Source organism: Anomalospiza imberbis, chromosome 1 (assembly GCF_031753505.1).
Source record: "Anomalospiza imberbis isolate Cuckoo-Finch-1a 21T00152 chromosome 1, ASM3175350v1, whole genome shotgun sequence".
NCBI classification, from domain to species: Eukaryota; Metazoa; Chordata; class Aves; order Passeriformes; family Viduidae; genus Anomalospiza; species Anomalospiza imberbis.
In genome coordinates, this window is record NC_089681.1 from 151,202,993 (window position 1) to 151,228,286 (window position 25,294).

The following is a 25,294-nucleotide window of genomic DNA, read 5'->3' on the forward strand; positions in this document are numbered from 1 at the left end:
TTCTGTGCTGGGAAAAGCACATCCAAATTAAGGCACGCCACTAACGAACGGAACGCCAGGATTCGAGGTGGGGATGGGGAAACAGCAACCCTAAAAATACCAGGACAGCTCCCAAAAACTTTCTGAGTCCCAACATGCAACAGCCACCCCAAAGAAACCCCAAAATCAGGCCAATTAATCCATAATTCCATTGAAAAGTCGTTAGAGGAGCCGCTCCAGCTCCTTTCAACAGCCCAGGCTGGCGCCACTGGACATTTTTAGACAACAAGCAGCAACATGAGACAACGTGGACAATTTTGGACACCAAATTCCAAGTGCCAGATCAACCCCGGGCACGAGGGTCCCACCACAGGCTCCAAATGACAAAGGTTAAACACCTGAATTAGCCTAAAAGTCTCGGGATGAACAAGAGTCCTTTGGACCCAGAGGGTCTCCCGGGAAGGGATCATCCCACCAGGGTTAAGCTGAAGTAAACCAGGATTTACTCCCATCCCAGGAGCCATGTCTGGCAAAACACAACCTGGATTCCAAAGGAAATCCTCCATTCCTCACTAATTTTAGAAGGCTCAGCCACCGGCACCGTTTCAGCTGCAACAAGGGGAAGCTGTTCCTCAGCTGCTCCAGGTGGGCACGGGCAGAACTCGCTCAAAAAAGGTTTGCTCTGTTGTCCCTGCTCAAAAAAGCCACCATTTTTAGCTTTGCCTCCAATCCGACCGTTGCTTGGAGGGTGCTCCATGCCAGATGTCTGCTCCTTCCACCCCAGAGCTGGCAAAGTTTACAGAGCCCCTGAATCCTTCGCCAAGGAAGTCTAAAAATGTAAAAATAGCGTTGAGAACCAGCGGGAAACGGGTGTGGGGGGAGAAACCCAGCAGGGACAGAGTGACTTCTCAGGAGAGGCGATAAAGCCGGAGGCCCTGGCGGGATCAAGGGGGTGGGTTGGTGAAATTCCCCATCCAAAGGAGAACCAGAGTTCCCGGCCATTAGGCTGCTCCCCCTTCCCTGGCTCCTTCCTCCTGGCAGAAAATGGGGTCAGGGCAAGGGCCGCCCGAGGGGAGAGAATTCCAGGGGTAAAAGCAAGACGAGGCTCGGTAACTAGGAAAAACAGCATTAATAATAACAAAAATAATAATAAAGAAGGTACAGAAAAATGGCCCCGCGGGGAGGCCGGGACACGTCCGCACGCTCCGCCCGGCTCCCCCCGCGCACCCCCGGGCAGGGACGGGACAGGGAAGGGGACACGGGCAGGGGCAAGGGGGACACAGCCCCCGAGCCGACCCGCCACCCCCGGCGCGGCCGCTCCTGCCGCTCCCGCCGCCCGCTCTCCGCCCTCCCCGCGCTCCCTGCCCGCCCTCCCCGCGCCCGCCCCGGCCGCGGCCATCACGCAAGGCCGGGGATGCGCGGCCTACCCCGGACCGGCGGGAGGACGGCGGGAAGGAGAAGGGCGGCGGGACAGGGAAAGGGCAGGGGCGAGGGAATGGGAAGGGGAACGGGAAGGGCAAGGGGAAGGGGCAGCGGCCCGGCTGCCGGCGGTCGCGCGGTGCCGGCGGGCCCGAGGCCGCGGAGGGCCCGCGCTTACTCCGGCGTGGGGTGCTCCGGGTCGTAGAAATCCCCCATGGTGGGTGGGCGGGCGCGGGGCTCCGCAAGTGCCCCCTGGCCGGGGAGGCCCCGCTCGCCCCGTCGGGGCTCCTCACATGGTCCGGCGGGGCCCCCCCGCCACCCGCGCCCAGCCCGGCCCGGCCCCGCCGCGATCCGCCCCGGCCGCCGGCTCCTCCTCCCGCGGCACCGCGCAGCGCCGGGAGCCCTCCGGGAGCGGCCGCCGAGCCCCGCGACACGCCGGCATCGGGCCCGGGATGTCGCCGCGATCAGCCGCGGCCCCGCCGGGAGTTTGCTCGGCACACAGCGGGATCGGCCCCCGAGATCGCCGCGGCCACAGCGGGCACCGGGACCGGGATCGGCCGCGGTGCCACCGGGATCCCACCGGGATCAGCCGCAGCACCACCGGGACTTTCTTGGGACCATATTGGGATCATTCCAGGGATCGCCGAGGGCACGCCAGAATCAGCCTGGGTGTCACTGGGATCCCACCGGGATCCAGGAAGGGGTCAGCGGGGCACAGCGGGATCAGCCGCGGGACTGCCGGGATGTCCTCCAGGTCAGCCCTGCACCAGCAGGAGCTCCTCAGGATCACGCCTGGGTCACTCCCAGGATCAGCCATCGGATCCAGGACCATACCAGGCTCACCCTTAGGATCACCAGGCCCACAGCAGGTTCGGCCACGCAATTCTTGGGATCTCAGCGAGATTCCCCTGGGGCCATGCCAGGACTGGCTGCAGGATCTCCTTGGGACCACCCCTGGAATTCTCAGGATCTCACCAGGAGCAGATGGGAAATCACCGGGGCCATGCCAGGATGAGCTGCAGGACTGCCGGGATCACCAGGGCTACACCTGGATCACTCAGGGAAAGGCAGGAACTTACGCGATCTTTCAGCATCCCACTGGGATCACCCCCAGGATCACAGAGATCTCCCCAGGAGCACACCAGGATCAGCAGCACGCCCAGGATCACACCCTGAGATCACACCTGGACACCAGCACCCCTTGGCACCAGATCCCTGGGGCTCTTCCAGGCCCCATTTCCCCTAAAAATCACTAAAACCCTTCTTTTTCCTTTCACAGGTCATTTCCCATCTTCCCAGTCCCTGGGAGAGCCCCTCCATGGAATGGTGCCGGAGCACTTCAGGAGACCCAGCTGCTTCTGGGATGCCTGTTCACATGGAATCCTCCAAACCACATTTACAGCTTCCGATATTGAGATTTCTGGGATTTTCCCAGATTTGGGAGCATGGTGTGGGCAGGAGGGACCCACAGGGATGAGGTGGGAAGCAGAGGAGGGGTGGATATAGGGAAGGACAAAGGAAGGTTTAGTTCCAGTCCTGTGGAAGCTTTTCCTGGGAAATCCAGCCTGGCCTGAATTCCCAGCAGCTTTTGGAACCTCTGGAACTGGATCATTACAAGGAAAAGGTGATTTCTGGGATGTTCTCCAATGCCCTCCCAGGGGCCAGGTGCTGTTACGGGGACAGAAGGAAGCTCCAACAGATTCAAGCAAACTGAGCACCGTGGATCCATTCACTTTGCCAGTTCTCCATGGAACTGGGGGTGGCCTGGGGAAAATCTGGGATGCATGAATTTGGGATGCTCCTGCCATGGCTGGCGCTGGTTTTGGCAGCGGGATGTTCCCGACAGCTGGGGGCTGTTGACTTTGGGGCTTTCAGCATTCTCCTTCCAGATCCCAAATCCTTCTGAGGGAGCTGGAGGGGCTCATCCTGGAGAAGAGGAGGCTCGGGGGGCACCTCCTGGCTCCTGCAATTCCCTGGAAGAAGGCTGGAGCCAGGAGGGGCCAGGCTCTGCTCCCAGGGAACAGGACAAGAGCGAACGGCCTCAAGGGCAGGTTCAGGTGGATATTGGGAATGTTCCTCTTGGAAAAGGCTCTCCAGCCGTGGCCCAGCTGCCCAGGGCAGGGGTGGAATCCCCATCGCCGGAGGGATTGAAAAGCCCTGTGGATGTGGCACTTGGGGACATGGGGCAGTGCTGGGCTTGGCAGTGCTGAGGAATGGTTGGACTTGATCTTGGAGGGCTTTTCCAACCAAAACCATTCCATGATTCCCTAGAAAGGAATCTTTGTTTCATTCCCTTCTCCAGGCAGATCCAACAGGCCAAGCCGTGACTTGTTGCTCCAATGGGAACAACAGGAGAGCTGCAGCTCAAGCACCAGGAAAGAGGGAATCAGGAGCAGCCTGCATTATCCACAGCAGCCTCTGTGCTGTGATCCTGCCTTTTCCAGGGGCTCAGGAAAACAAGTGGTGCTGCTGGAACCTCCTGGCTGGTGTCCTGTCCAAACAGCGGCATCGATTCCCAGTAACTCCCTGCCTGCCCAAAGGTTGCGTGGTTCACTTTTCCTGCTGTTTATTTTTATAAATCGATGGTGGACGCGAGCAGGAGGCACTTCCTGAGGTGCCATTCCTTTGGGAATGCTGGGATCCAGGCTATGTGAGGGGCAGGAAGGACAGGGCTTTCTTCTTCCCAGCAGCCGGGACCAGTCCGGGTTTCCTGTGCATTTTCCGGAGGGCCGCCATGGTCCTGTTGAAGGTTTGCTGGGAACAGGGAACACAAAGGGATCACTGAGCTCAGCTCAGCTGTCAGAGCACAGTTCTCACCTGTAAAAACTTTCTTCCTGAAAAATAAAACCAAATGCCTTCTCAGACTTTCCAAGTGGTGCTGGAAAGAGCTGGGAAAATCCCCATTAGGCCAGCATTGCTCTGCTGAGAGCAGATCCCAAGGAGGGGATAGGAATCCCTAGGAAATTCTCCAGGGCACTGAAAAGATGTTTGAGATGTTTTCATGGAATCCCAGAATTATTTCAGTTGGACCTAAAGGCTTATCCCAACCCACCCCATTCCATGAACAGAAACAACTTCCATTATCCCAGGCTGCTCCAAACCAAATCCATCCTGGCCTTGCACACTCCCAGGGATCCAGGGGCAGCCACAGCTGCTCTGGGAATTTCATTCCAGTCTCTCTCCACCCTTCCAGCCAGGAATTCCTTCCCAATATCCCATCCATCCCTGCCCTCTGGCAGTGGGAAGCCATTCCCTGTGTCCTGCCCCTCTATCCCTTGTCCTTCTCCAGCTCTTTAGGGCCTGGAAGGGCTCTGAGCTCTCTCTGGAGCCTTCTCCAGGCTGAACATTCCCAGCTCTCTCTGGGTGAATTTGTTCTGTCCAGGCTGGACAGGGCTTGGAGCACCCTGGGATAGTGGAAGGTGTCCCTGCCCGTGGCAGGGGCTGGGGCTGGATGATCCTGAAGGTCCCTTCCATCCCAGTCCATGCTGGGATTCTCCCTGGGCCCAGCTGGGGTTACCTTTTGATCTGTCTTCATCCTGGCCCTGTAGAAGGACACGGAGCCTGGGCAGTCCGGCAGCGCCGTCTCCTGCACCCGCTCAAACTTGGCCTGCACGTCTTCATCCTGCCAGGGAAAAACATTCCCCATTCCATGTGCAAAACACACACCTGGAGACCTGGGACAACGATCCCCTTTGCTGCAGCAAACACCAGCTCAGCCAGGAAAACCCTGAAAGTGAGAAGTTCCCCTTTCCACACCTTGGAGGAGCAGCTTTGGGCAAAATCCTGCAAGGGTTGGGATTTTCCCACAGGAAAAAAACATTCCCAGCTCTCCCAGCCTGGCTCCAGCCCTGCAGCAGCTCCGGGGCCTGCTCTGGGTCTCTCCAGCAGCTCCAAGTCCTTGTGCTGTTGGATCCACGGCTGGGGCAGCTGTGCAGGTAGGGTCTCACCTCAGAGAATTCCCCCCTTCTGGTCACACTTTTTTAGATGCAAGAATTCTGGGGAATGGGAGTTGAACAGAAACGTGCTTTTCAGGATGAGAAAAGACCCAAGTCCCCACAGTGGCTCCTACCACAGGACTGGTACTGACCAGTGCCACAAGAGTTTGGCTGCAACCTGTGATCCCACAGGCTGGGAATCCAAACATCCCTGCACCCCCAGGCACTTTGCCCAGTTCCTGATATTCCACAGATGCCCAGGTGCCTCAGTCACTGTCCGGATTTAGCCTCTAGACAGTGAAGGGAATGTGACAGCAGGATGTGGCTCCAGATCTTCCCTTTGTGCCTCATTCCTTCTCCTCCTCCTCCTCCTCCTTTTTCTCCTCTTCCTCCTTCCACAGGTTCCCTCATTCCCTCACCACCCCACACGTGGCTCCCGAGGAGAATCAGCAGAACTCTGTGATAACTCACCAGGCACATGACTCTCTTTATGGGAATCATTCCAGGTCTGATGTTCCCACCAGGCTCCAGAGCTTTCTTCACATCTTTAGGGAGACGGAAGTTTTCATTGTACCAAATCTCAAACTCTGTAAAGCAAAGAGGGGCAATTAATGGCTGTAATTAATGACCCAAAAGCACGGATTGCTTATCCCTATGGTTCAGGCAGGATCTCAGTGCTCTTTAAACCCTCAGGCAGAAGCTCAGAACTCCAGGATTTGGAGTTTAAATGACTGGAAAAGTGAATTTAAGGAGGCTGTTGGTGTGCTGAGGTGGCCAGGAGGTAGTGGCCAGCTCTGGGGACATTCCCCTGGCCATGAGAAGGCACCACTCCTGCAGCCTCCAGAATCCCTTTGGAATGGGCAGCACAGCTGGGGCTAGGATTTCAATCCCACACACTCAAGCACAGCCATTTGCCATCCCATAATAGGCAGTGAGAACACACAGCAGGTGGGAATTATGTCCTTATTAATCCTGGGCATTTCCCAGGCACTCCACTCCTGATCTGGGTGAGTCCTGGATGTCTGAACAAACAGCAAACATCTGGAGCACCCAAAAATGCCAAACCTGGATCCAACAGCAAGCAGTGGCCCAGTTGTGATTGGGTCCTGTTTATCCCTGGAATGATGGGAATGATTACCCATTTCTTCCAGCATGGGATGCTCTGATGGATCCAAGCTGTCCCCTGGCAAATGTTGCCATGTGCACAACATCCAAACGTTTGGAACTCTGGAATTCCTACAGAGACCAGCTTCCCTTAGAGGGGCAAATCCAGGGATGCAGCAGGGGCAGTTTGAATGCACAGATTCCAAGGTGGAGCCCAGCAGGAATTTGCAGGGATTTCCCAGGCAGAGCTGTGGCCAAGCTCCTTTTCCTGATAAGGCTGCAACTCTGGAAGCTGGAAGTCACATAGGGACAGAGGAAATATGGAGAATCCAGAAGCAAAGCCCTATCCCAGGGCAATTCCTTAACCACCACCTCTGTTAAATAAAATCAAGGATGAGATCTGGGGTCAGCAGTGTAAGATTCCTTGTAGGAGGCTTTTTCCCCCATGTAGGGGTGGAATCAAGGAGTAGAGGGACATTATCTGGAAGAGAGGATCTGCAGCAATTCAAGGTTAGGTCAGAAAACCCCACCTGATTATGGATAAAATCCAGTCTGGAAGGCAACAGGACAAAGGACAACAGAGAGTGATAATTTGGCAAGGGGCTGGAGGGACAGGACACAGGGAATGGCTCCCACTGCCAGAGGGCAGGGATGGATGGGATATTGGGAAGGAATTCCTGGCTGGGAGGGTGGGCAGGCCCTGGCACAGGGTGCCCAGAGCACCTGGCAGTGTCCCAGGCCAGGCTGGACAGGGCTTGGAGCAGCCTGGGACAATGGGAGGGGACTGGAACTGGATAAGCTTTAAGGTCCCTTCCAACCCAAACCATTCTGGGATTCCATGATGTTTGGGAGTGCTCCAGTCTGGTTTTATCCCAGCTGAGCTGGAGGCTGCTGAGCCCTGCTGCTCTGTACCTGAGATGAGCCTTTTCCTGCACTTATCCACGAGCTGCTGGCAGTACTGGATCTCTGCCTTCAGGTCCTGCAGCTCAGTAAAGCCAGCCCTGTGCTCCTCCTTCAGCTCCTTCAGCTTCAGGATGAGGGAGAACTCCTCCTCATCGATGATCACCTGTCCCTTCTCATCCGTGTATTCTCCTGGAGAGGGAGAAAAGGAAGGGAAGCTTCTGGTGAGGGTGAAGAGCAGGGACAGGGCTCTGCAGATGTGACACCTGATGGAGGGTCTGACTTGGCTCCCAGGGGAAAAATCCCTGGGATTGTTTAGATGGGACATTGGGAAGCAATTCCTGGCTGGGAGGGTTGGGAGGCACAGGTTGCCCAAAGAAGCTGTGGCTGTCCCTGGATCCCTGGAAGTGTGCAAGGCCAGGCTGGATGGGGCTTGGAGCAGCCTGGGACAGTGGAAGGTGTCCCTGACCATGGCAGAGGTGGAGTGGGAATGTCCTTAACATCACTTCCAACCCAAACCATTCTGAAATTCTATGACAACCCAAAACTGCTCTGGAACCTGGAAATCACATAGGGACAGAGGAAATATTGTGAATCCAGAGGCACAGCTCTATCCCAGGGTAATTCCTTAACCACCACCTCTATTAAATTAAATCAAGGATGAGATCCAGATGAGATCTCGAAGCCCAGAGCTCCATCCCCTGTTCCGTGCTGCCTCCTCACCCTCCTGCCTCCGCTTCCGCTTCTGAGCCTCCAGAGCCTCCTTGATTCCCTCCATCTGCTGCTTGAGGCCGTTGATCCCCTGTGCCACAGAATGGCTTCTCTTCTTCCTGGCAATGAGGATTCTCTTGTTGTCCCTGAAGATCCGGTGGATCTCCCGTCCAGTCTCCTTCTTAAACACCTCAAACGCCTCTTGCTTGGACAGAGGGGGCCTGAAAGCAGACACAGACTCGGGAGCTCACTCTGTCCTGCCCTGCAGCGTGCAGTGAATGATTCAGGTTGGAAAAGCCCTCCAAGATCATTGAGTCCAAGCATCTCCCAGCACTGCCAAGGCCACCCCTGACCATGTCCCCAGGTGCCACATCTACATGGATGTCACATCCCACCAGCGATGGGGAACCACCCCTGCCCTGGGCAGCTGGGCCAGGGCTGGAGAGCCCTTTCCAGGAGGAGCATTCCCAATTTCCACCCTGAGCTCCCCTGGCCCAGCCTGAGGCCGTTCCCTCTCCTCCTGTCCCTGTTCCCTGGAGCAGAGCCTGACCCCCGGGCTGTCCCCTCCTGTCAGGAGCTGTGCAGAGCCACAAGGTCCCCCCTGAGCCCCCTTTTCTCCAGGCTGAGCCCATTTCCAGCTCCCTCAGCCACTCCTGGAGCTCCAGAGTCTTCCCCAGCTCCATTTCCTTCCCTGGAAGTGCTCAGTGTGGTGAGGGGCCCAGAACTCGACTCAGGATTTGAGGTGTGGCCTCCCCAGCCCTTGGGAATAGCCACAGCTGAGATCTGATGGGATTTCAGTGGGTTCCTTTGGGCTCCCTGGCACTGTTCCCATGCCAACCCCAACACCCACTGTCCCCCAGGCTGCTCCCAGAACAAAGTTCTTCACACTGACACCATATTCCTCAGGAGATGCCTCAGAGCTGAGTATTCCCTGGAAAGCTGGCCTTTCATGGGTTGAATTTTCACCAAAATAATGGATATTGTTCCTCCCTATTGTTAAACAAATGCCTTTGCTCTGCCCATTCTGCATTCCCAGCAGGATCAGCCCCCTCTGGAGCCAAACCCCACAGCCCCAAGCACTGGCCAGCTCCACAACACTGCTGCCATGCCTTGGAAGCCCTGCCTGTTTTCCAAGTCAGAATTCCAAATGCCATTCCTGACTTTTCTGTGAAATGGCTTGGATGCCAGCATGTCCCTGTGAACAGCTGGTGTTATTCCAGTATGAGCCACCCCAGGCAAAAAAAAGGAGAATGTCATAGTCCACAAGATGCTGCTCTGTGCTGTTGATACTCCTGGAGAGCAGGATGGGTTTGGGGGCAGAAGGTAGAAACAGAAAACCGTGGAATGACTTGGGTTGGAGGGGACCTTAAATCTCTTTCCAAGGCAGGTGCCCAGAGGGCTCCACATTCCTCACTGCCAACTCCAGCTCCTGCCTTCCCTGGGTGCCCTCTTAAGGGCATTTTCCAGCTCCTCCAGGGCTGTGTGACGCTGGCACAGGGCTGTGAACAACAGCTCCTGGGCAAAGTGCCACAGCTCCAGCTCCCAGAGGCAGCTCCCAGCTGCTGGAAGTGCTCTGGGATGTGCAGCTGCAGCAGCCTGTCCTGCCAGCCCTGGGAACATCAGAGGGACAAAAATCCCATGTGGAGGGCATGGAAACGCGGTGAGGAGATCCAGGAGGGAATTCTGCAACAGCTTCACTGCTCTGCTGGAACCCACAAACCACATCCTGGTAGCAGGAATGGGGATTGTGCCCCTCTGCCCTTCAGGTGAGACCCCACCTGCAGAGCTGCCCCAGCCCTGGATCCAGCAGCACAAGGACTTGGAGCTGCTGCAGGGCTGCAGCCAGGCTGGGAGAGCTGGGAATGTTCCCCTGGAGAGGAGAAGGCTCCAGGGAGAGCTCAGAGCCCCTGCCAGGGCCTGAAGGGGCTCCAGGAGAGCTGGAGAGGGACTGGGGACAAGGGACTGAGGGACAGGACACAGGGGATGGCTCCCACTGCCAGAGGGCAGGGATGGATGGGAGATTGGGAATTGGGAATTCCTGGCTGGGAGGGTGGGGAGGGGCTGGGATGGAATTCCCAGAGCAGCTGGGGCTGCCCCTGGATCCCTGGCAGTGCCCAAGGCCAGGTTGGAGCAGCCTGGGACAGTGGGAAGTCCCTGCCATGGCAGGGGGTGGCACTGGATGATCCCTAAATTCCCTTCCAACTCAAGCCAGCCTAGAATTCCATGATTCTTTAGCTCCATTTCCATGACTGTGGGGATTTCTGGCTGCATGTGAGGTCTCCCTGCATTTTTCCCACTCACCAAAGGGATGCTGCAGCTTTTAGAAATTAAAGCATTAAATCAATCAAAATAAAATAAAATTAAAATTAAAGAAATTAAATTAATTGGCGTTTTTTAACATTCAAGAGCAAGTGGCCAGGGCAGAGCTGGAAGCACAGAGGTGACCCCCACCATCATCATGTGGAGCTCAGGGGGTTCCCACCAACACTCCTGTCCTGTATTCCCTGCAGATCTCCAAATCTCTCCCCTTTGCCTTGGAGTTGCACTCAGGGAACACAAACCAGTGTAAAGCACCCTCTGGAAAAGGGGATTTACTCCCTCCCAGGGAAAACCTGCCTGAGGTTCTGGGAATCCTCTGAAGATGGGATTGAGGGCTCTTCATCACTGTCCTGATCACCTCCTTCCTCTTTCTCTTCCTCTTTCTCTTCCTCTTCTTCTTCCTCTTCATGTTCCTCACCCTTGGTGGGACTTTTGGATGGTGAGGATTCATCCTGACCTGTCTCAGGACGAGGGCTCCTACATCTTCCCTTCCTGACAGGGGGAAAACACAAACCAGATTCATTAATTTCTTCACCAGAGGGATCTGGAACCAAAACTCACTGAGGGTTTGGCTTTGCTGAGTTCAAAGCTGATGTAGCTTCTACCAAAGTTTCCAGGGAAATATCCACTGACAAGGAACAAAAACAGACTTGTTCCCACAAATCCTTAATCCTCAGTGTGAGGACCTGCCCTGGGTACTGTGGGATACAGGCCAGGCTGGAGGAGCTCTCCTGAGAAGGATCACAAGGACAGCAGCCCCACCCTGCCCAGCTTTGGGCACAGCTGGACAAAGGCTAACCCTCTCCAAAAGAAATCCCCAAGGATTTGATCCAACCCCACATTCAAACCAAGCCTGGCTCCCTGTTCCTTTCCCTCCACAAACCCCTCCAGCTTCAACTGCAAGGAACAGAAACAGAATCATCATGGAATCATGGAATGGGTTTAGCTGGGACCTTAAAACCCATCCCAATCCACCCCTGCCATGGCAGGGACACCTCCCACTGTCCCAGGCTGCTCCAAACTTAATCCAGCCTGGTCTTGGGCACTGCCAGGGATCCAGGGGCAGCCACAGCTGCTCTGGGCACCCTGTGCCAGGGCCTGCCCACCCTGCCAGGGGATTTCTTCCTAAGGAATGGTGTGACCAGGAGAGTGGGATTTGGAACACAGAAAGAGCAGTGTTTGCCACATCTCCTGGAGTCTCCCTGGAACCAGAACAGCACAGCAGAGCCCAGGGGTCACATGGACACAAAAGCCTTGGTGGTTCTTCTGCTCCCTCCATGAGGACTTTGGGGAAGTGTCAGGGAGGAACCAGGCAGGGTTTACTTCTGTAAATTGAAGGCTCTTCCTCTGCTCAGGACTGGCTGGTTCCCCCTTCCCTCCCCAAATCTCTTCTGCTCCTCTGGCAGCTGCCTCCATTCCCTCCTCCATGGGCTGCACATTCCTGCCTGACCAGAGCTGGGCACTGGGAAGTGCTGGGTCCTGCACTTGGGGCACCACAAGGATTGGGGACAACAGCTGGGAAAGGCCCTGAGGGGGACAGGAGGTGCCAGGGAACAGGGACAGAACAAGGGGAAACAGCCCCAGGCTGGGCCAGGGCAGGTTCAGGTGGATATTGGGAATACTCCTTTCCCAAAAAAGGCTCTCCAGCCCTGGCACAGCTGCCCAGGGCAGTGGTAGAGTCTCCATCACTGGAGGGATATAAATCCCTGTGGATGTGGCACTGGGGGACATGGTCAGGGGTGGCCTTGGCAGTGCTGGGGGATGGTTGGACTGAATGATCTTGGAGGGCTTTTCCAATCTTGACAATTCCATGATTCCACGATTATCAGAGGTAAAGGAGAGGTGTGTGACTCACTCATCATCCTTCTTGGCTTCCTTCTTCCCACCAGGAGTGGGGGATGTAGGAGGACTTCCAACCTCAAGAGTCCCTGCATCATCCTCCTGGTCCGAATCCTTGTCCTTATCAACTGTGCTTTCCTGGAAACACAAAGGAATATCCCCCTTGAGCACACCATGGAAGCACAGAAAGGAGATGTGGAAACACAAAGGAATATCCCCCTTGTGTACACCATGGAAGCACAGAAAGGAGACGTGGAAACACAAAGGAATATCCCCCTTGTGCACACCATGGAAGCACAGAAAGCACAGAAAGGAGTCGTGGAAACACAAAGGAATATCCCCCTTGAGCACACCATGGAAGACAGAAAGGAGACGTGGAAACACAAAGGAATATCCCCCTTGAGCACACCATGGAAGCTGTCCAGGCCTCACCCAGCAGCTCCTCCATCCCCTGGAACAGCCTAATGTGGGAATTAAGAACTCTGTGAGAGCCCACAGGAGGATTTATGGATTAGGTGGGATCTATACACTTGGCTCCAGACACTATAAGGATTAAAAAAGGGATCTCAGCAGAGGCAGGACCTCACCTTCTCCAACCCAGTGACACACAGGTCACTTTGGAGTAGGACATTTTCATTGTACAGGACATTGAGGGGGCTTTAAAGTGAAAGGGGCATTGTCTAAATGGGATATTGGGAAGCAATTCCTGGCTGGGATGGTGGGGAGGCCCTGGGATGGAAGTCCCAGAGCAGCTGTGGCTGTCCCTGGATCCCTGGCAGTGCCCAAGGCCAGGTTGGATTTGGTTTGCAGCAGCCTGGGATAGTGGGAGGTGTCCCTGCCCATGCAATGGGATGGTCTTTAATGTTCCTTCCAACCCAAACCTTTCTGGGATTCTAATTCCCATTTCATGAATTATTCTGTGCAGAAAAAGGGCCCAATGAATCCCTCTGCTGCCAGGAATTCCTCTTTGTTAATGGTGCATCTCTGCTCTGGACACATTTTATGACAAACTCACCCCAGTGACATTTCTGAGTTTGATTTCAGCAAGGAAAAATCTGCTTTATACAATTCCCACTTTGGCAGCAAAGGAGCCAGCTCTCAGGTGGATTCTGGGCCAGGTCAAGCACCAGGCATTACCGTGTCCTGCTCCTCCTGCTGCTCCTGAGCCTCCTCCAGACACAGATCAGAACTAGAACTGGACTCAGACTCAACCATGTATCCCAGCCTGTATTTGTTCCAGAGCCTGCTCTCCACTTCTTCCTCCTGTTGGCTAAGGAAAAACCAGCCCTTTAGCAATCCTTTCCCACCTGTGATCCCTGCCAAAGCCAGATTCCCAACGAAAACCCCTTTTACCTGTGGTTTTATCCCTCAACACTCCTCCCAGGCTTCCCACGATAACCTTTTTCCACTCTCTTCCTCTCCTTTCCCATGACATTCCTTTAGGGCTCTTTAATATTAAAGCTTTTTGATGGTTATTTTAATACTTTCCAGGATCTTTTAATGGTCCACATCAAACCACACTAACTCTGCTCAGTTCCATCCCCTTGTTTGAACCTTTAATCTGGGTTGGAGGGGGCTTGGAGCAGCCTGGGATAGTGGGAGGTGTCCCTGCCCATGGAATGGGATGATCCTTAAGGCTCTTCCCAACCCAAACCACTCTGGGATCTCTGGACTTACCTTAAAATAACTTTGAACTGTCTAAACACCTCCTGGATCTGCCTGACATTCACAATCTGAGGAAGAGAGGTACAAAGCCATCCATTTTGGTATTAATTGTAAAAAGGAGTTCCAAATAAATCAGTTTAAAGGGTTTTAAGATTAAGGAAAAGTCTCCTGGAGATGCCAAACCAGCAAAAATGGAATAAAAACATGCAACAGACTTAACAAAGCAAAAAGAAATTAAATTAAAATTCTGTAGTGGGTTTGGGGTGAAAAACAGCCTCTTCAAAAGACATTGTCACTGCTCCTCTCTTGGAGGAAAAGAGGATGGAATCAGGATTTAAGTCTTTTTTTCACTACTTACATCGATTTCCTCAATGACTCCTCTGAGGTATTTCTGGACTTGGGATCTGATTTCTGCTCTCTGGGCTGTAGTCAGGGGGTTGTAATTCATCAAGGAATGACTTGTCTAAAAAGAAAAAAAAAACTGAGAATCAGGGAGTTACAAACAGCTGAGGGACAAAGCTTTGGGCAGGTCCTGTCGTGGTGGCGGGGGGAGATTCAGGATGGATTTAAGGAAGTAATTCCTGGCTGGAAGGGTGGGCAGGCCCTGGCACAGGGTGCCCAGAGCAGCTGTAGCTGCCTTTGGATCCCTGAAAGTGCCCAAGGCCAGGCTGGACAGGACTGGGAGCAGCCTGGGACAGTGGGAGGTTTCCCTGCCATGGCAGGGGGTGGAATGGGATGGGCTTTAAGGTCCCTTCCAACCCAAACCATTCTGGAATTCTGTGATTCCACTGGTCTGGCAAACACCTGGAATTGCTGTGCCCATTTCTGCTTGGGATTGTCATCACCTGACTTGGCAGGAGATGGGATTTGGGAGCAACAAACCAACAGAAGAGCTTCAAGAGTCTGGAAAAAAACCCAAACCCCATCTCCAGTGGCTGGGGATTGAAATTCCAACACCATCCCTGTGTGGGTTCTTCAGAGGTTTCCCTAAGCCCCGGAGGATGGTGCTGGGAACAGAGGGAAGGACACAGCCCCTCTGGACAATGAGTTCACTGCTCCTCACCAAGTTGTCCTGCATGATCAGCTCTTGCTTCAGGAGCTGGATCTCCTCCTCCAGAGCCTTCACTGATGCCTAGCAGGGAAAAAAAAAAGTGTGAGCAAAGCACTAAATTATATTGGGAAAAAAAAAAAAAAACTGCTAAAAGCAGCACTGGAGAATATCCCAGCTGGATCCCAGCCCCCTCAGGGCTTGCAGCAGGGAATCAGTGGGTTTGGAAATCAGTTTGATTTTCCTTTGATTAGCTCTCTATAGGACAGTTTCTGCTGGGTCCTGCCTGCAGAGCCTGCTCAAGCCATCACTGCTTTTTAATGGGATGATTTCCTAGTCTGGAATTGCAGGGACCATCAAATTCCAGGATCTGGGATATTATCCTGGAAGCCAAGCATTGTGCAGGGCTCACCTCTGCCCTGAACTCAGCAGCTCTGCCAGTAACTGGGACAAAGGGGAGACCTTCCTGTGCTGGATTTGACTGGATTTCTCCATAACACTGAATATCTTCAAGTATTCCCTTTTTAAAATGTGTTTCCAGAAAGGTGAGCACAAAAATCTTGGCATTCAGGGAGAAGTGGGCACTGAGCTGCTTTGCAGTGACCGCTGGAGCAGCAAAGCACAAAGTTTCCTTTCAATTTCAGCTCCTCCAGTTTGGTTCTCACTCTGAAAGTGCACTCTAATATCCTGTGATCCCTTCCTTTAAATGATTTCCTTAATTACCCAAGTTTTCTAATTGTGGAGAAGCTGTTCTGTTACCAGCAGCAACAGGGATAAAGCTGCAGGAGGGCTGGAGGTGATTTCCCTGCATGTCAGGGGAATAATTCACCATAAAACCTCTCTGTTGAGAGCTGAATCTCATCAGAAAAAATGTGGGATATGCAGAAGAAAGAATTCCCAGGAAGATGTGACCACTTGCATGGTTGTGCCTTAGACCAGGGAACTATAATTAAAAACCTATAAAAAGGTTTAATATTGATCCATTTTATCGCCCACCTAAAATCAGCAGTGCCAGCGTGGCCGAGGAAAGGTTATTTGTGAAACTACCCGAGTTTCCTCAGGTTTTTGAGGTTATTATCCTAAATATTAATGACAAAATTATAACATTCCCCTTCCTCCAGGCCCCTGCTGTCCCTACCTCCCGGTAGAAGGGCTCGTTGGGGACAGGCTCTGCTGTCACCCAGTTCATCCTGGTGGCAAAACGGAGGGAGGACAGCTGCAAAACAAAGGTTTAAAGTAAATAAAAGAGATACTGCCATAAATATCGTTTTCCTAATCTTTCTACTTAATTCTGTCAGATCCAAGAGCAGAGAGACACAAAATCAGTGAATTGTTCCAGGTGATTCCTCCCTGTTTGCTACGGATCCGGCTCACACAGGGGGAATTTCACACAAGTGATCATTTACAAATTATTAGGTTGAAAAATTTAGATTAAAAAACAACCTCTGGGAAGTTCCTCCTCATTCCTGCTCCAGCAGGGAGCCAGCTCAGCTCTGCTGTGAGCTGGGGCAATTCCAGGGAGTCCATGAGGGGATGTCCCATGGAAACACATGACATAATAGTAATAATAATAATAATTATTATTATTGTTGTTGTGTTGTTGCTGTTGTTATTATATTAGTGTTATTAATATTATTATATAAGAATATATTGTATTATTACATTATTAATATATTATTACACATTATGTTGTTAATAGTAATAAATAAGAATAGATGTTATAATTATATAAATAATAATTAATATAGTATTAATAATGATTAATTATACTTAATAACTATATTAATAATCAATGTATTATTATATATTATTATTGATTCTGTAATAATAATATCACAGTGTAGTATTATTATATAATATTAATGTTGTTGTTATTGTTATGGTTATTGTGATGATGAAGATGATGATGATGATGATGACGATGATTATTATTATTATTATTATTTTATCATCATTATTAATTATTATCATCTCTCCAGTGAGCTTAAATCTGAGCAGCTCCTGCCTGCTCTGCTTCAGGCTCTCATCTGCCAGGAGTCTGGATTTGAGCCTTAGGGATAAGATGAGCTCTCCAAAGTTGGGATGAATTAGGCAGGAGGTTTCCCTGTCAAAACCCTCCAGAGACTGTTCCTTAAACCAAGCAGGAGCAAGGGCTGGATTCTGCAGGAATTCCTCCAACTCACGGTCTCTTCCACGTGCTCAGCTTCCCCATAGATGTTTGTCACCAGGACAGTGTTGCATTTTCCCCCTGGGAAAAAATAGTAATAAAAATAAAGCAAATAATATCATTCTGGGTGATTTTTGTTGTTGTTGTTGTTGTTTCCTTTCCTGCAGTGTGTTTTATTATGTGCTGATAAAAATAGAGGAGAGGTAAAAATGGAGTTGTATATTTTTTAAACAAGGTTTTTTAAGGATAAATTGTTTAATTAAGAAATGATGCTTAAATTATTTTTATTTTTAACTTAATAACTAATTACTTGTGATTAGTAATGTGGATTTTTAAAATTTAATTACATAATATTATTTAAACTTATGAAGAAGAAGGTGAAGAAGGTGAAGAAGGTGAAGAAGGTGAAGAAGGTGAAGAAGGATTAGCTTCTGTCTTAAAACTTTTATCTTGTTTTATATATATTACTATATTTTAAAACTTTAAGTTTTCTAATATGTGGTATTACACACCTTTATTTAAATTACGTATATATAATTTTAGTATTATTATTTAATTTTGGAAAGTTTTAGGTTAAATGTAGTGTTTTCTTGGGGGTCAGTGCCTGTTAACAAAGAAAGTCAAATTTTCAGTAACCAGGGTTCCAACAGAATCCCAGAATGGTTTGGGGTGGAAGGGATCCAGTGACCATCCAGTGCCACCCCTGCCATGCCAGGGACACCTTCCACTGTCCCAGGCTGCTCCAAGCCCTGCCCAGCCTTGGACACTTCCAGGCAACACCCACAGCCCCTCTGGGAATTCCAGCCCAGCCAGGAATTCTTCCCAATATCCCACCTAAGGCTTCTTTCAGTGTAAAGACCACAAAGGACACACCAGAGTGTAACTGTCCCTCCAAAGGGCACAGAAATAGGCACAGAGTGACTAAAATGTGAAATTCGTATCTCATGGAATGAGGATGCCGGAAGGGAATGGGAATAAATGAGTTCCAGGTGTTGGTAAACATTCTGTTTCTCAGGATGCCCAGAGCAGCTGTGGCTGCCCCTGGATCCCTGGAAATGTCCAAGATTGGACACTTGGAGCAGCCTGGGACAGTGGAAGGTGTTCCTGCCATGGCAGGGGAGGAATGGATGATCCTTAAGGTCCCTTCCACCCCAAGCCATTCCAGCATTCCCTGATAAAAGATGACCTTAGGACTTGCCATGCCCATGGCAATACCCGTTTTGCAGGAGCTGTGGGCACTCCCACTCTTACCCAGCGAGTCCTTGAGGACGTGGGTGAGTTTGCTCTGCCTGAAGGGGATGTGCTCCCTCTTGGGATCGGCCAGGGCGATGACCAGCTGCTCTAGGAATGACAGGGATTTGTTGATGTAGGAGGCCTCCATCCGCACCTGGCCCTCAGACTGCCATGGAGAGCAAGAAGAAACAGTTCTGGTCACACACAGGACAGGGAGGGTTCTTCAGCAGGGGAGAACTCTGCAGGGCTGGTGTCGTTTTGGTTCTGATCGGCGCAAATGTCCCGGAACCAGGGAATTGCTGAGGCTGGAAAAGGCCTCTTAGATCGGCCCAAGCATCCCCCAGCACTGCCAAGGCCACCCCTGACCATGTCCCCAATGCCACGTCCACAGGGATGTCACATCCCTCCAGGGACAGGGACTCCACCACTGCCCTGGGCAGCTGGGCCAGGGTTGAAGAGCCCTCTCCAGGAAGGAATATTCCCAATATCCAACCTGAACCTCCCCCTGAGGCCATTTCCCCCTGTCCCTGTTCCCTGGAGCAGACCCCAGCTCCCCCGGGCTGTCCCCTCCTCTCAGGAGTTGTGCAGAGCCACAAGGTCCCCCCTGAGCCCCCTTTTCTCCAGGTTGAGCCCCTTTCCAGCTCTCTCAGCCCCTCCTGGTGCTCCAGACCTTCCCAGCTCTGTTCCCTGCCCTGTTTTTCCAAAGAAACCTGAGGAGCTCCCACCACTCACCCTGGTCTTGCTCAGTCTCTCAGATCCTGCCAGGTCAATTAAGGTGATTTTAGATTTAAGGCATTTGTGATTGGTGTAATCTCTGGAACGACACTGAGGGAGAGGGGAAGAGAAACTGCACTTAGGGGCAGACAAAACTGAAACACAGGAAAAAACAGACTGCAAAGATCCCCTTGGATCCCTACAAAGTCGTTTCAATCCACAGGAACAAGGCAGGAGCTCTCACCTCAATGTACATGGTGAAGATGCAGTGGGATCTGGAGGAATTCTTATTCAGGCTGTGCTCTGCTATCACTCTGTTGGTCTCACCCTGCCAATGGAGAGAAAATTCCAGGCTCAGCTCATGGAATTGTGGCTTTTTGAGGATAAGCAGGCAATATCTCTGTGGCTCTTTCCATTTCCTGATGACTGGAAAAGCAAAGAGCTCCCCAAGCTTCAAATGGCACTGAAAATTCCCACAGGTATGATGGGCATGGATCTGAACCTCTGCCAGGAACACAAAGGGATGTTGGAAGGAGCCTTAAAGTCCATCCCATCCAACCCCCTGGATGGGCAGGGACACCTCCCACTGTCCCAGGCTGCTCCAAGCCCCAGTGTCCAGCCTGGCCTCGGACACTTCCAGGGATCCAGGGGCAACCACAGCTGCTCTGGGAATTCCATTCCAGCCAGGAATTCCTAATTCCCAATATCCCATCCATCCCTGCCCTCTGGCAGTGGGAGCCATTCCCTGTGTCCTGTCCCTCCATGCCTTGTCCCCAGTCCCTCTCCAGCTCTCCTGGAGCCCCTTCAGGCCCTGCAAGGGTCTCTGAGCTCTCCCTGGAGCCTTCTCTTCTCCAGGTGAACATTCCCAGCTCTCCCAGCCATCATCACCCTCCTTCTGCTCTTTAAAAAGGAAGAGGCAGCTCCTGCACATTCCAGAGTTCAGGACACCACTGGGTTATTAAAAAGGCCAGAGAAAGATTTTAAGGACAGCAGGTGGCTCTGGGTGAGGATCCACCTCCTGCAGCCAGATCCAATTATTCATCCCTGTTCTCCTCACCGAGTGAAGCATCCATGAGGAAAAGATGGTGATCCCTGTAATCAAAGTCCCCTCACAAACCTCTCACCCTGAACAGCCCTGCTGTGAGTTCCAACAGTGCCGTGATCCCCCCAAACCATCTTTTCTTGGAGCATCTTCCAGAATCCCTGAGCCAGGGACCATTTTGCTTGAGACCAAGAGTTTGCAGTTTTTCTCCCCACAACCAAGAGGGGTTCAATGGCTGAACCTCATTCTGCCATCTTGGCCACCCACTCCTGCTTTTCTACCTCCTCCTTCAGCCAGCACCCCCAACCACGGGATTAAAGGGAATATTTGGGTTCTCTTGCCTCAAAAAGGAGATGCAGAGCCTCCTCCTCGTGGCTGACAGGGTGGATGGAGAGCCCCTTGACATAAACCCCCTGGGGACCATCCATGACAGACAGCTGGTTGTCCTTGCAGCCTCGGCTCAGCACCGGCACCAGGAGGTCAAACAAGGCCTCGTTGTAGATCTCCAGGTAGGAAATCCGGACAGTCACCAGGACATTGAGGAATTCTGCAGCTGATTTGAAGATCTGCACCAAGACAAAGGGTTTGTGTCCATTCACAGGGAGAATTTTCAGTTATTTGTGGCTTTTCAGAGAAGAAATTCAGGCGGATGTTGATATAAGATATAAATGGGTGTGGTATGAGGAGATGTAAGATATAAACAGAGAAGATAAAAAGATGTATTTCCCATTAAAAGCAACTGTGGGCAAAGAGTTGCTGAAAATTCCTTCTGGCCTTGTCCTGCTTGGAAATCTAAGAATGTGAAATGAGAAGGGTATAAAATATAATAAGATATCAAATATAAATAAATATAAATATATAGAAGATATCAATTTCTGTAATATAGAGATAGATACTGATAGAGAAATATTTCTGAACAGGTCTAAGTGCATCCAGGGGTGTGTGGGGCTAAATCTGAGCTCTGAGGGCTCAGCTTGGATTTGGATTTAATGATCTTATAGAAGCATGGATTTCTGGAATGGTTTGGGTTGGAAGGGACCTTAAAGCCCATCCCATTCCACCCCCTGCCATGGGCAGGGACACCCCCACTGTCCCAGGCTGCTCCAAGCCCTGTCCAACCTGGCCTTGGGCATTTCCAGGGAACCCAGGGGCAGCCAGAGCTTCTCTGGGCACCCTGTACCAGTGTCTCTGTGCCTTAGAGGTGTTTTTAAATGATTTTATGATCAGTTTTAACCTGATTTCACACAATGACAGTTTGGAAAGCACCTCTTTTGAAGGCTCGGTGACATTTGGGGAGCAGCAGGAACTCAAACAGGAACTAAAGGGGAACAAGCTCTGAAAATGACAATAAAACTCCCTTATTCTATAACCATCATCCCTGGGGTAAAATGAAGGAAAAAAACCCACATAAAACTTATTCACTGTATCCAAACACTTTTCTATCAGCAAGAGCTGGTAGAAGAGAGTTCCTTGGTGTTTCTCCTTCCTCTTTTCCCAGCCAGCTGCAGTCAGTACCTGCTGGATAGCTCTGGGGATGATCCCTCTGTTCCTGTACTCAGAGGCTGTTCCTGTCATGGTGTAGGTTTTGCCAGCTCCAGTTTGCCCATAGCACATGATGGTGCCTAAAAAAAATCCAGAAGCAAAAGCATAAACTCAGGAGGGAGCCTCCAACAGAACAGCAAATGGCTCTCTGCTCAAATCCAATCTCTTGGTGTGATCAAAAGAATAATAATTGCAATAAATCACCATTGTAGCCCTGCAAAGCTTTGGACACCAAGCCCTTTGCCACGGTCTCATAAACCATTTCCTGGGAAGTGTTGTGGAGGAGCCCATCCAGCCTGAAGGACCAGTCAGTCTGAGAGTTATTCACAGCTCCTCCCCTGGGACTCTTTTGGATGTAGATATCGATGCTCTGCAAGCCAAAAAGAGAGGGAGATCAACTCAACAGCCCGGAGGGTTTTCAGCAGTTCAGGACCTGGGGTTAAGTAGAAAAGGAAGCACAAATAAAAGAGTTATTTCACTGGCTTGGATGGTTCTAGATGTCCTAAAAGTATCTGGTAATGCTCCCAAATTTCTGGTGACAAACCTTATAAATGAAAGGAAATGTGGTTAAGCTCATCTGTTTAACTTTCAGCGATTTTGTGCCTCAGGGAAATTATTAAGCAAGAGAAGGCAAAGGGAGGAATTTGCATAAGAGGGAATGGAAATAGACTGTGCCAATTTGTGGTTAGCACTGGGAAAGCCTCATGGATCAGCCAGCCTCAGTCCTTTGGAGGGTTTTCCTGGTGATTGTACCACAGGAATTGTGTCGTCCCTCCTCACACTCGTCCTCACACTCGCTGTGACAAAACCACTGCCAAGCAGGAACACACAAACCAACACCCCCAAAACATTATCCATGGCCTCAAGGGATGGAAAAATCCTGGTTTTCCATTGGAAAAGCTGAAGCCAAACCCCAAATCTTTCCCACCTCCAGTTTCTTTGACTCTACCTTGTTGTCTGAGCCAAGCCTGATCATCTCTTGGGCAAAATGAGCAGTTGGCTTGACCCGCACAAACGCCAGGACTCGCTTGGGTGTCCTAAGGAGAGAGGCAAAAACAAGGAAAAGAATCACCTTGCATTCCCTAAGCTGAAATTTACATTATTCCTCAGCAAAAGGTGAGGCAGAGGAGTCAGAATTCAAAGGAAAGTGTTGGCAATTATTCAGCTGCAGTTTTTATTCCCCATGAAAAGCAACTGCGGGCAAAGAGTTGCTGAAAATTCCTTCCAGCCTTGTCCTGTTGGAAATCTGAGGATGTGAGGGGAGAAGGGTCAAACTGATCCTGATTTCCTGATTTCCTCGTGTGCACCAGGCCCAGGAGTGCTGGACAACACGAGCTTTCTTCCTCTTAGCCTTGGGAAGCAAAATATTTGCAGGAATGGGAGAGGGATTTTCTTTTGTCACGCTCTGAGTTGTATTTTAAAAATAATTTAAATTGCCAGGGAACAGCTGATTTTCAATTTGCTGGAGGAAATAGCCACAGGCTGGAGGATCTGCTGAGTAAAACCCCCATGAGGAGGGCTCAGGGATCATCCAGCTGCTAAAGCCCCATGCTCTGAGGATTTCTAAACCCCTGGAAATGTGTAAATCCCACATTTTCCCTCAAACACTACCTGCAGACAGCCCGTGCTCAGTAATTGTGCAATAGGCAGTGACAGCTTCTGGTTTGGGACAAAAATCTTTGGGATTTCTGGTACATCCAGGATTTTTGTGACCTCTCACACTTTACCTGCTGTAAAATGAATTGTGGGGGTTGGAGCTGAGCCAGGATTTGTTGGGTGTAAAGCAGGGTGTTGGGAACAAAGTTCCTCGGGCCGCTGTTATTTGCCACACAATTAAAAACCACAAAAAAAATGTTTTTTTCTTCTTGTAAAAAAAAAAATCTCCATAACCTTAACAAAAAAGACTTCACTCCCTAAATAAACTTAAAAAAAAAAAAAAACTATTCTAAAAATAATAAACTAACTAAAAATTTCAGGGATAATTTCTTCACATTATCAGTAAAAAATAAAAAAAAAAGGGGGGGTTAAGAGAAGTAATATGAAAGGCTTACTTTAATTCTCACTACTTTTTTTTCTTCTTAATCACTATTAATAAAATTTTCTTTGTAGCCTTTTAAAAGTTTTAAACCTACTTTACCTTTCTCCTAATCCTATCTCCCAGCAAAAAATAAATACACTAGCATTTATTTATTAACCCACCACACACTCATCAACACATTAATTACAAAAATTAAAAAAAAAAAAAATCTTGAATTAACAAATCTAAAGCACCGCGCGGGGGAACATCTGGGGGACACCTGTGGCTTTCACCCTTGGGCTCTGTGTCAGAAAGCAGTGAGGAAATGATGCTCTCCTGGTCCTCATCCTCCTCCCTCTCCTTCTCCTGCTCTCGCTCTCGCTCTCGGTCGTGCTCCTGCTCCTGGGATTTCACAGAGGCCGCAGAAACCTGTCCAAAAAAACCCCAAAACCCGGTGTTGGAGCAGTTGGGAATTATTTCTCCAAAGCAAGAAAAACAGCAGGGAAAGGAGGAAGGGAAGGTCTTTTGGGAAAAAACTCCACTAGGAATCAGAGAGAGAACAAATTCTAAATAAGTGGCGTTTTCCTTGCTGCAACAGTGCCCTTTGTGGGGCTTTGCACAGGTGAGGACAGCAGCAGTCATTGCTGGGAGCGGCTGGTAACACCGGGAGCGGGGAAGGGATTCCCAGAGCAGCTGGGGCTGCCCCGGATCCCTGGCAGTGCGGGACAGGGCTTGGAGCAGCCTGGGGCGGTGGGAGGTGTCCCTGCCATGGCAGGGGTGGGTTTGAGGTCCCTTCCCACCCAAAGCATGCCAGGATCCTGGCTGGAATTACCGCTTGTTCACTCGCTGCTTTGGATGCAGAGCTTTCACTCTTTTCCAGCCCCTCGGAGCTCTCCTGCTCCTCTTCCTCCTGCCAGGGAAAAACAGCCCCAGTCCCAAGTGAAAAACACAGGGCACGATCCACACATCTCCAAAGCCTTGCGAGTGGGAGGCTCTCCTTCCCACAGGCCAGGTTTTGGCAGGACTGTGGGGAAAATCCATCTGGAGGGGCTGGGACCTGTCTGGGGAAGCTGTGGCTGCCCCTGGATCCCGGCCGTGTCCAAGGCCAGGCTGGACACTGGGGCTGGGAGCAGCCTGGGCTAGCGGAAGGTGTCCCTGCCTGTGGCAGAGGGTGGAATTGGGTGATCCGAAAGGTCCCTCCCAACTGAATCACGCCGTGCTTCCCTCAGCGCACCTCCCGAGGCGTGTGGGGGGCGACCCCCGGGGGGAGAGGGGCGACGCCTGGGGGGGCTGATGCCGCCTGTGCGGGGATACGACCTCCGATCACCCCTTGAGGAGGCGAGAGCGACCCCTCGGGCACCGCCTCGGCCCTGTCCCACCTGCGACCCCTCTACAGTCAATTCCGGCGTGGCGTCCGGGGTCGCCATGGCAGCGTCCACTTCCGGGTTCTCTATGGCAACGGCTACTTCCGTGCTCTCCCGGAAGTGGCCCCGCATACGGCGGCCGGGCGGGGCCAGAGCGCGGCGGGGGCGAAGCGAGACGGCAGCGGGACGGGAGTGGCCGGGACGATGCTGGAAGCGGCGGCGGCGGCGGACCCGGAGCTGGATCCCGAGGATCTGGTGCATTTCTCGGTGGGAGACCTGCCCAGCCGCGGGTATGG

General features: G+C 51.5%; 2 protein-coding genes across 2 annotated transcripts; one reads left to right on the plus strand and one right to left on the minus strand.

Annotated features, from left to right (window-relative positions):
* Positions 1-826: 826 nt before the first annotated feature.
* LOC137465043 (collagen alpha-1(I) chain-like) lies at positions 827-4,260 on the plus strand. The gene is made up of 2 exons (XM_068176742.1): positions 827-3,022; positions 3,701-4,260. Exon 1 carries the CDS (start codon positions 1,692-1,694, stop codon positions 2,652-2,654), a length of 963 nt encoding a protein of 320 aa, XP_068032843.1. The 5' UTR covers positions 827-1,691; the 3' UTR covers positions 2,655-3,022; positions 3,701-4,260.
* Positions 3,940-25,288, minus strand: KIF9 (kinesin family member 9). The gene is made up of 24 exons (XM_068176894.1): positions 25,014-25,288; positions 24,467-24,544; positions 23,915-24,063; positions 22,567-22,654; positions 21,822-21,987; positions 21,591-21,697; positions 20,417-20,641; positions 19,278-19,361; positions 19,052-19,144; positions 18,338-18,485; positions 17,103-17,167; positions 16,058-16,135; positions 14,935-15,003; positions 14,230-14,334; positions 13,884-13,939; positions 13,344-13,476; positions 12,223-12,344; positions 10,786-10,850; positions 10,665-10,752; positions 8,061-8,269; positions 7,350-7,529; positions 5,805-5,920; positions 4,916-5,020; positions 3,940-4,152 (listed from the first exon to the last, which is right to left on the minus strand). Exons 1-24 carry the CDS (start codon positions 25,257-25,259, stop codon positions 4,045-4,047), a joined length of 2,883 nt encoding a protein of 960 aa, XP_068032995.1. The 5' UTR covers positions 25,260-25,288; the 3' UTR covers positions 3,940-4,044.
* Positions 25,289-25,294: the final 6 nt, after the last annotated feature.